Below are 11,263 nucleotides of genomic sequence, written 5' to 3'. Positions count from 1 at the left end.
AGGTTCTTCATCTCTAGACACCTAGCATAACTGTGAGGACCTCCACATATGTAGCAGTCACTGCCCTTCGTGGTCTGCTCCTTTCTCTCGGCGTAGCCCTGTCGCCCAAACCTCCTACCTTCAAACTTGTTGGAATCATGGCTCCTGGGTGGAGGATGTTGCTCTTTGACTTTGCCAAGATCTCCCCCACCTTTGGCATGACTACTCCTTGTCTCTTTGCCTTTGCTCTTGTCATGCCTAAAGTCTGTCAGGGCTTCGGCTTAGGTGATCGCCTCATCGATGGTGCTGACGTGATGGTGCTCCAACTCCATCTTGGCCCAACTCTACAGCTCATCCATGAAGTGGAAGAGTATATCTTCATCTGTAAGGTTGGGGATTTGAATCATGAGGGTAGTGAACTCCTTCACATAAGCCCGTATGCTACCCGTTTGCTTCAGTTCTCGGAACTTGCGTTTGGCCTCATAGATGACATTGTTGGGGAAGAAGGCCTTCTTGAACTATTCTGAAACTGTTCCCAGGTGTTGATAGTGCATAAAACCTTCCCGGACTCCTTGCACTTCCACCACAGCATATCCATCTCCAAGAGTTATAGCACGGCCGTGTTGATCCTCGTCTCGTCATTCTTCACTTTGTTACACTTGAAGTAATTCTCTAAGTGCCAAAGGAAGTTCTCCACCTTTTATGTATCACGGGCACCTTTGAACATTGGTGGCTTGGGAGCCTCAATCTTGGCCTCCCGGTCCGCACTGGACATCATGCATCTCCCAACATCTATGTCTCTTTTGAGTGCTGCCATCTCGGCCTTCATGGTCTCCATCATGCTTAGCGTGTCCATGAGCCGACACTTCAAGGAAGTGATCACCTCATTTATCTCGTACTCGGCAGCCTTACGCACCTCCAACTCCTTCCGAATGTTGTCGTTCTCCTCAAGGGTGAACTCCTCTAGAGACTTGAACTTGCCGTCGAACTTGTTCAAGCGCTTGCCTAATATCTCCACAGCTTGTCGGGCAGCATCCACCCTTGCAATCCACTCCATGACGAGCGTGACATTCATGGGCTCCTCACCTCGCTCATCGTCACTAAACTCAGTGGCCGAGGGTGAGTAGAATGTAAGGGCCTCGCTTGGTGTAGGCTCAAATGGCACCTCCTCACTTCTCTTAGAGTTCTTCTTTCCCTTGTGATGCTTCCTTCCAACATCTTGCTTGACGTTGGTGGCGGTAGTGGCGTTGATGTCTCTCTCACTTGTCATATCCCTTAGTAGAACCTCGCTCTGATACCACGTTGTCACGGACTTAGACTTCACACTAAGACTTTCGTGCGGCACTTGACAACTTACTCATGAATCTTTCACGATCTTGCAAGCTCAAGTAAGCCTTTAAAACTAGATCGCTAAGGGAACGCTAGATTGTAAGAAAACAGGAGAGCTTTTATGAAGAAGGCTTTTGTATTGCTTTAGAAGAATGCTTAATTGCTTGATGGTTTGCTACAAATGAATGTCCCCTCTATTTATACTACTCCTTAAGGGGCCTAAGTGTAAATAAAATTTACTATACAAGTCCCTCCATATTTATAAAGAAGTCCCTCTCTAGAATTCTCTAGACACTCTAGAGAATTTCAAGTCTTTCAACACTTCTCTACAAGCTTCTATAAGGATCTAGAGTCTTCCACTAACCTCTCCAAGACTCTAGATTCTTCTACCTTCTTCAAGATCAAGTGACGGGTCATAACACTAGGGTTAAAAACTTTCCGATGATAGATGTCTTTTATAACGAATTTGAACTTTGAAGGTAACATTACCGAGTTGATTTTTTATATGATCACTCAATTAATAATTACTTTTTAAAAATTTAAATATTTATTAAAATAAAAGATGATAACTTAGTTGAGTAACCCCAAACATTAACTTTTTTTTTCTCTTCATGGCGCTATCCCACTTGCAAAGGATTTTCAAGTAGGGATAATACACAAGTATCCCCCTTAACTATGATCGAAATTGCTATGACACAAATTAACTATACATGAGTCATATTATCTCCCTGAATTAAAGTGTAATAAACACACCCTAAAACTTATATAATCATTCACATGAAGGGAGGTGTTTTACACTCGCCTCCGCATTATCCTTACGTCAGCACCACGTCACTAAATCGTTAGATCTTAAAAAAAAATAAAAAATCGTCAGATTAAAAAAGAAAATAAAAATCATCAGATCTAAAAAAAATTATTCGATCTAAAAAAAATCGTCAGATCTAAAAAAATTAAAAAATTAAAAAATATATTTTTTAAGAAAAAAGAATTTAATTTAAATTGTGCTCACCATATATTACCTAAACTAAATCTATAATATGCAAAAAAATATTCAAATTTCATGCTAAGTGTTTGAGTCAAAAATAAAAAGAAAAAGAAAAATTATTTCGATATTATAAGAATTGATGAAATATCTGAAAAAAGACCACCGGCAATTTAAGTATGTTGTGAAAAAAGTATTTATATTTCTAAAAATGATAAAATTGGGCTCTATTTCATAATGGAAAAAAAGAAATTTTAATTTAAAAAATATCAACTTAAGTTTTAATATTAACTACTTATGTTTATTAATTAATAATGAAAATGCCCAACTGAAAATGCACATGTGTCCAAATTAATCAGATTTTAATACTTTTTTTCGTCTCTCACATGCCTTCAAGAGAGTGAACACACTTTTTGTGTCACCTTAGCATTGAAGGATGTGTTTATTACACTTTAAAATAATTCGGAGGTAATCAAACTCATGTATAACTAAGATATGTCCTAGCAATTTCAATTATAGTAGATTAATAGAAAATACTTGTGCATTATTTCAATATAGTATAAATAAATAATTTCTTTATGATGGATATAATGTTTAGTGTCACTTCTAAAGGAGCAGAAAGGTTGACTCTTTCAAACGACTTTATAAATTGATTTTTAGATTTGACCAAATCAACGCTTTAGATATGATATTATTTAATTTTTTATTTGGTAGAATTTTCAAGTACTACTATATTTATATTAATTATGAACTCTGTTTGGTATTGTAAAATGTATAATTAATACGTAGCTAACTATGATATTAGTAGTACAAATTATTCATATCATTATGTGACTTAAAATTGAAGTTACCACTATCAAATTAATTCATAGCTAATCTTTACTCACTCCACTCCTATATATACATCTCCTTTTCTCTTGTGAGGGACGACTTAAAATTTTTGTTAGTTTTTGTGTTCCTAATTTTATACAAGAACATCTTGTTGAATTCTAAGGAATATATCTATATTGAATGAAATATTCTTAAGAATAGTGTCTTTGACACATCTCAAGCTACGAGAATTTATGTGATCTCTAATTTTTCCAATAAATAAGACATTAAAACTCATTTTTTTTTGACACGCCTCAAGCTGCTCATTTTTTTTTTTTTTGCCGAGTATGCACATTAAATGCTTTAACATTTTTTTTTAATCAGAGTGAAGGGGACAAATAATACCAACAACAAAAAAAAAAGTTCAAAGGGTGATAGGACATTGCAAATGTTTTCTTACATTATCAGTATACTTGTGAAAAACAACTTATGATATGCATTTACAACAAAACTCTGCACTTCCAACATAACAAAATTTTTACTTGCAATGCATTATACATCATTTCATGAATCCTCATTTCAACAGTCATCTAGTAATAAAGTAAACATCAACAAAAAAGAAAACAGGGAAAAAAAACTATACATGTTGATTATATTGATACACTTACATGCCCCATTTTATAGGACTTACACTGGATATGTTGTTATTGTTGTACTTGCATGCCAGAAGTTCCTTAAAATTGGATGTTAACAACTGACACGCCAAAAATGTCATTCTTGTCTTTTTAGATAGAACGAAGCGAAGCTGAAGGTCTGGGATATTTTGCTACACGCGGAGTCACTTCTGAATTGCTTCTGAATGACTTGTTGAGCTCGCCACTTGATTGACTGCTAAGCCGACTTAACTGTTCATCCTTGTTTTTATCATTTTTCGTGCTATCCTTGGACTCCTGAAGCTGCTCTAGAGCTGTTACTACCTCATCCATTGTTGGTCTTGACCTGGGGTCCATGGCTAGGCATTGAAGTGCAATGTTCGCCACCTTAAGGGCACGAGTGAGTGAATATTGTCCTTCAAGCCTGGAATCTAGAACACGAAACACTCTACGTTTGCTGGTCAAGTAAGGTCTTGAGCACTCGACAAGATTGTGTTCCCCTGTTGGTCGATTCTTGTCTATTGCTTTCTTACCAGATAGAATTTCCAAGAGAACAACTCCAAAGCTGTATACATCACTCTTGGCAGTAAGATGACCTTCCAAATACGAGAAACATATCGAGGTCAGAAACTAGATGTGCCATTTTACTGTGTGAGTTAGATCATTAGTTGCGAGTTCAGACGAACCCAGTTTCAAAAAGTATTTGACTTTTTCCTTTTTTGACAACTCTTTAATTTTAATTTTCCACCTGACATATTTAAAATCACAAGATTAAAGAGGATTTTGGTACATTTTACATATCCTTAGTCTACAAGATTCAAAGTCTTTTTTACTTTCTGAAACCCCATGTCAATTCAAAACCAGACAAACAAAGTGAAACGGAGGGAGTACATGAAATTCATCCAATGCAACAAAAAGGAGCTATACAAATACTGTCATTAGATGGAAAAGATGGAGCGGAACTAGTTGGCATGAATGACAAACCTGTGGATAGATACTCTGGAGCAGCATATCCATAAGTTCCCATAACCCTTGTAGAGACGTGGCTTTTGTCACCGGTTGGTCCATCCCTGGCCAACCCAAAATCAGAAAGCTTGGCATTGTAATTCTGTAGATGTGAAGCAAAAAAATGAGTATATCAAACCAGAATCGACAAACAGCAGAAGCTTGCATTACCGTATAAATGGTCAGAGAACGAAAGAGAGCTAAGTGACCATTCAACATGACATATACTTACTGAATCAAGCAATATATTGGCAGTCTTAAAATCCCTGTATATAACACTTGTTTCAGCATTGTGAAGAAATGCAAGGCCCCTTGCAGCACCAACAGCAACTTTCATACGGATACGCCAAGAAAGCGGTTCAAAGTATGAACCTCCTGATTCAAGGAAAACCTCATGTTACATAGGATCTAACAAGCCAGTCAGATGACACATAATAACCAAACGACTTGTAGCATACGAGAGAGACTTAGAACTTACTCCTGAATAAATGATTCTCCAGGCTACCCTTAGGCATGAACTCATATACTAGAAGCCTGTGATCATCCTCTAAGCAATAACCAAGCAATCTTACAAGATTCGGATGACGTAGTTGACCAAGATAATTAATTTCAGCCTGCAATTTCGTGAGTTCAAGAAGAATAAGACATTGAGCTACCTTGCTTTAACAATGTAGCTGTCATTTAATTGGAAAGTTCTAAGTTCATCCTGTGAACTAGATGAAAATTAAGTAATCCTACTCACTGATAACAACTTTATTGACCATATTATTAACCCCAATTTAACTACGAAATACAATGGAAAGTCAGTAATAAATACGTATGATTCGAACAATGAAGCATGCAGATTGCCAACGTGATAAAAGGGCAGTCCGGTGCACTAAGCTCCCACTATATGCGGGTCTGGATCCGGAGAAGGGCCGGACCACAAGGGTCTATTGTACACAGCCTTACCCTGTATTTCTACAAGAGGTTGTTTCAACAGCTTGAATCTGAGGTCACATAGATACAACTTTACCAGTTCAGTCAAGGCTTTCCTTTAGATTGCCAACATGGTAACAGTTCAAAACCAAATTCATTCGGTTTTACATAACAAACTTGAGAAGAGGATCACGTATACTACAGGGGGGAAATCAATTCTAAGATCATGTTGTAAATACAAGGGGAAAAACTGCTCTCACCAACCATTCACGGTGCCCCTGCAAACCTTCTTGGTTTAACTTCTTCACAGCTATCACAATGCCAGCACCAGGCTTTGATGCTAAAAGAGTTTGTTCATCAACCCAGCCCTTGAAAACAGAACCGAAACCTCCTTCTCCTAGAACACTGTCAGGACGAAAGTTTCTAGTTGATGCTTTGAGTTCATTGAAAGTAAAGCTCCTCAAGTTGGACGACTGCAAGATCTCGCCCTCACTCCGCGGAGTTGGGGGTACGGAGCCTGATGACACTTTGCTATTCAAATTACTAGTCTCAGTACCATTTCCACTGACATTTCTAGAACCAACCCCTGAAAGAATCCATCTACATGTTGCAGTCAAATGACACTAAGAACAAGAAATGAATGCACATCTGAAAGCCAATTATTACTACCATCACAACCTTCAAATTTCTATATATATAAAAGAAACATTAACAACAACATTCAGAGGCCAAGCTACGATGAAGTTTAGGGGTTCGACAGAACCTAGTAGTTTTGGTCCAAATCCTATTCGTGGAGGTAGAAAGACTGCTTACAAAAGAAACTCAGCTCAAATAAAGTGAATCAAAGTAGTAATGGAAAGGAAAAACGGCAGTGAGGAAAACATAACAACTAATAGAAAGTAGAGCAAAGCATACAAGCAAGGAACATTAACATCACCAAAATAGTGCAAAAATCATTTGAATAATGCAGAGCCAGAATTATGCAGCAAATAAAGTGAATAAACTGAAGAACAAAAATAATACTAATGCCAAAACCAAGACAGACCCACAATTCAGTCTTTCTGGTCCCCCACCCCCTCCCCCATCCCCACCAACCCCACCATACCCAAGCACAGGAAAGCACAGACTGGTACAGAATCAAATTGTAAAAGAAGATAGTTAAATGAAATATACCTGTACCAGTAAAAATTGTAGTCTCAGCCTTGATTTCATTGCTCAGGCAAATCCCCATCACAACAAAAACCTCAAAAAGATTCCAACTTTACAACCCCGCAAGCCAAAATACAAATAACAACCAATTTCAAGAATTCATTTGAAATATGCATATAAAAACTTCAAACACAAAACCCCACAGGGCCAGTGAACCTAGATCTAATATGAACTCAAAAAACAAATTCCCTCTTTATCTATTTCACCAAGAACAAATTTTCCTTAGTTGTAAAGAAAAAGTAATGGGAAAGCCAAAGAAGTTGCAAAATGAACTTGGGTTGTAATCATTTTTGAACCAAAATTTAAGTAAAGAGAGTTGCAAGTAAAAGGACAGAAGAAAAGGGGATATTTTTTTTATATTAAAAATATGATTTCTTGATTCTCTATTGGTTTTCCTAGAAGAAGCCTTTTTTGGACTTTTTCAGCTGAAGAGGTTGACTTAGTCTTCTTCTGGTAGGACCAAGAAACTCATCAAATTCAAACACAAGGGAAATTTTTTCAGAAAAGTAGCTTTATTAGTTGATCAATAAAAAGATTATTAGTATAAAATAAGCCTGTTTACAGCTGAAATTTGAATCTTTCTTTATATAAACATCTCGTACCAATTAATTCACATTTGTATTACCATGGATCAATTAAAAAGGAAATGTACTTCCTATTTTTGGACTTTTTCATTTCCTTAACTCGAACTCAAGATTTTCTAATTGAAAATAATGAAAACTTACTCGTCTTACCACACCTCAAGGGCAAAGCTAGTGTGTCAGCAAAGGCAGATCGACTATATGACGTGTTATTACATAGGAACTATAATAGCTTTAGTGTAGATGTCGTAATAAGTAATCTATTAAATATTTATAAATATTTGATTGTAATCACAATTATTATCATATGTTAACTTGAAATTATTATAGAAATTCGTAAATTTCAAATACTAAATTCCCCATTATACGCTAAGCAGTTTCAACATAATCAAGAATTTTTGTTCAAATTTAATTTTTATCTTGAGAAATCATTTAATACACTTCAAATTAGTAACTCAAAATAATTAAAATTCCGAGGTCATAAACTTCAAATTATGAAATACTCCCACATAGTACAACTGAAATTGATTTCAACAAATAGGTAGAGCTGATTAGCTGTTGGATTTTCTACTGTGATTTTTTTTTTGTCTTTTTAAGGTTGTTGGATTCTCGATGATTAGTCCTATTTTGGATTATTTTTTTGGTTTTAATAAATGTCTTTTTCTATCTTCCAGAACTCTTTAAATCAAAATGTGACCTTTTAATTTATATCATGATAATGTAATTATCAAAGTCCCTTGAGATCTACAAATTTAAGGTTAAAGTTGTACGGTATTTTTCAGATTATCAATAAGGCATGACTATTTAATTAATTGATGTCTTAAAAAAATGTTAACTCTTCGAATAAATAATAAAACTTACAAAGAGAGAAAAGCAAAATGTAGAGAGAGATTGATATATTATTTCACTTCAAAGTGAAATATAAATGAACTAATTTGACCTTATACGTATTTATATATTAAAAAAAAAAGTTACTGCGAGGCTTTTTAAAAGTGACGAATAAGTTGAGCTGATTGCAAGCTATCTGGTTGAGTTATTTGGAAGTTACGATTGAGTTACTTGCAAGCCTAAGGAAGACATTGCAAGATTTTTTTCAAAAAATTATTTTGTAAGTTATGTGCTTGATTGCAAGTTTCTGTAGCAGTTGTGTACTTAAGTGAACATTCATAATATAGTATATTTATAACACTTTACCTTGTATATTTATTACATAAGCTCTTGGTGATGGATTTAGGGATCAAGATGACGAGGAAGAAGAGGATCGGGGATGACCGACCTAGGATCAGATGGGGGAGTTTGACCACGACTAGCGCCCTGGAGATGGGGGAGAAATTGAAGGATATGGGGGCCTGGGATAGTAGTGGGGATGCGAACACTATGTGGGATAGGACGGCTAGTTGTATTAGGGTTGTAGCAAGGGAAGTGTTGGAAGTCTCGACAGGTAGCCGTGGCCGGCACTGAGGGGACTGGTTGTGGAATGGAGAAGTGCAAGAAAAGGTGGAAGCGAAGAAGATAGCGTATGCGAAGCTGATAAAAAGCAAGGATGAGGTGGAGAAGTGGACGAATAGGGAACTTTATAAGATAGCGAGGAAGGAGGCAAAGTCGGCGGTTTCGATGGCAAAAATGGCAGCTTTTGAACGCCTTTATGCTGAACTAGAAGAAAAAGGCGGGGATAGGAAATTATTCAAGCTAGCCAGGATGCGGGAGCGAAGGGCGCGCGATGTGGATCAAGTGAAGTGCATTAAGGACGAACATGGAAAAGTATTGGTAGATGAAACCCTCATTAAACAGAGATAGCAGTCGTACTTCCATAAACTCTTGAACGAAGAAGGAGACAGAGAGATTATGTTGGGAGATTTGGAACACACGGGGAGGCTTCGCGTTGGTGAGTGTTGCAGGAGTATTTCGGTCGAAGAGCTTAAGGGTGCTGTGCGTAGGATGCGCTGGGGAAGAGCGATCGGACCTGACGAGATCCCTGGTGAATTTTGGAAGAGCACGAGCCAGGTAGGTTTGGAGTGGCTGACTAGGTTATTTAATGTCATCTTTAGGACAGCAACGATGCCCGAAGAATGGAGGTCGAGCATACTAATCCCTCTATACAAAAACAAGGGAGATATCCAGAGTTGCAACAACTATAGGGGTATCAAGCTTCTAAGCCATACTATGAAAGTGTGGGAAAGAGTGGTGGAGATGAGGGTTAGGAGAGGCATGTCTATTTCAGAGAACCAGTTTGGATTTATGCCGGGACGCTCAACTACTGAAGCTATCCATCTTATGAAGAGACTGGTGGAGCGGTATAGAGAGAGAAAGAGAGACTTGCATATGGTATTCATTGATCTAGAAAAGGCTTATGATAAAGTTCCACGAGAAATACTATAGAGATGTTTGGAGGCTAAAGGTGTACCGGTGGCGTACATTAGAGTGATCAAGGATATGTACGAGGGCGCCAAAACCAGGGTAAGGACAGTAGGAGGAGACTCAGAGCACTTCCCAGTTGTGATGGGGTTACATCAAGGATCAGCCCTTAGTCCATTTTTATTTGCCTTGGTGATAGATGTATTGACGCGACAAATTCAAGGTGAGGTGCCATGGTGTATGCTTTTTGCGGACGATATAGTCCTGATCGATGAGACTCGTAGCGGAGTTAACACTAAGCTGGAGGATTGAAGACACACCCTGGAGTCTAAAGGGTTTAAGCTGAGTAGGACCAAGACAGAGTACTTAGAGTGCAAGTTCAGTGAGACACCCCATGAGGTTGGCGCGAAAGTTATGCTTGGTGACCAGGCTATCCAAAAGAAAGGTAGTTTCAAGTACCTGGGGTCTATCATGCAAGGCAGCGGGGAGATTGACGACGATGTCACACATCATATTGGGGCAGGGTGGATGAAATGGAGGCTCACTTCCGGGGTGCTCTGTGACAAGAAGGTGCCACCACAACTTAAGAGCAAGTTCTACAAAGTGGTTGTTAGACCGACTATGTTATATGGGGTGGAGTGTTGGCCAATTAAGGTCTCTCACGTCCAAAAGATGAAAGTAGCCGAGATGAGAATGTTGAGATGGATGTGGGGGCATACCAGGAGCGACAGGATTAGAAACGAGGCTATTCGGGATAAGGTAGGAGTGGCCTCAGTGGAAGACAAGATGCGGGAAATGCGACTTAGGTGGTTTGGGCATGTGAAGAGGAGAGACACGGATGCCCCAGTGAGGAGGTGTGAGAGGTTGGCCATGGATGGCTTCAGAAGAGGTAGGGTTAGGCCGAAGAAATATTGGGGAGAGGTGATTAGACAAGACATGGCGCAGTTACAGCTTACCGAGGACATGACCTTAGATAGGAGTGTGTGGAGGACCCGCATTCGGGTAGAAGGCTAGTACATAGTCGCGTTATCCTACCCTACTAGTAGGCGCATTAGCGCACTATAATTTCCTTTGTGGAGGACTCAAATTAGGATTAAAGGCTAAGTGATTCATCTTTTGCACCATAGTAGTTGTAGTTCTGCCCATTGTTTATTGCCTTTTGATTTCTGCATTGTATTGTTGTTTATAGTTGTGGCGTCGTTGTACTTTGACTGTCTTATCTATCTTATCTTATCTTATTTATTTATTTATTTATTGTAGTTATGCCTCTTTCTTCCCGTACCACTCTACCATGACTTTCCCTTTTGCTATTCCTGTTTTCATCTTGTTTTCTATATGTTTGCCCCTATCTGACCTTTTATCTTGTCCTCTCTTAAAGCCGAAGGTCTTTCGGAAACAGCCGCCCTACCTTTCAAGGTGGGGGTTAGGTCTACGTACACTCT

At 38.2% G+C, this 11,263-nt stretch overlaps 1 protein-coding gene across 1 annotated transcript; it reads right to left on the bottom strand.

Moving 5' to 3' along the window:
• Positions 1-3,627: 3,627 nt before the first annotated feature.
• LOC129882256 (probable serine/threonine-protein kinase PBL11) lies at positions 3,628-7,198 on the bottom strand. The gene is made up of 6 exons (XM_055956462.1): positions 6,850-7,198; positions 5,937-6,262; positions 5,237-5,372; positions 4,991-5,133; positions 4,738-4,861; positions 3,628-4,349 (listed from the first exon to the last, which is right to left on the bottom strand). Exons 1-6 carry the CDS (start codon positions 6,905-6,907, stop codon positions 3,886-3,888), a joined length of 1,251 nt encoding a protein of 416 aa, XP_055812437.1. The 5' UTR covers positions 6,908-7,198; the 3' UTR covers positions 3,628-3,885.
• Positions 7,199-11,263: the final 4,065 nt, after the last annotated feature.

This window comes from Solanum dulcamara, chromosome 3, assembly GCF_947179165.1.
Source record: "Solanum dulcamara chromosome 3, daSolDulc1.2, whole genome shotgun sequence".
In the NCBI taxonomy this organism is placed as follows: domain Eukaryota; kingdom Viridiplantae; phylum Streptophyta; class Magnoliopsida; order Solanales; family Solanaceae; genus Solanum; species Solanum dulcamara.
Note: the sequence above shows the minus strand (reverse complement) of the source record. Positions and strands in the feature narration are given on the sequence as shown.

Excerpts from the sequence above, each read along its gene's own strand:
- LOC129882256 (XM_055956462.1), bottom strand. The coding sequence starts at position 6,907 with ATGGGGATTTGCCTGAGCAATGAAATCAAGGCTGAGACTACAATTTTT. Across the intron at positions 6,263-6,849 it reads TACAATTTTTACTGGTACAG|GGGTTGGTTCTAGAAATGTC; the intron begins GTATATTTCATT and ends GGATTCTTTCAG. Across the intron at positions 5,373-5,936 it reads AGGGGCACCGTGAATGGTTG|GCTGAAATTAATTATCTTGG; the intron begins GTGAGAGCAGTT and ends ACGAAATTGCAG.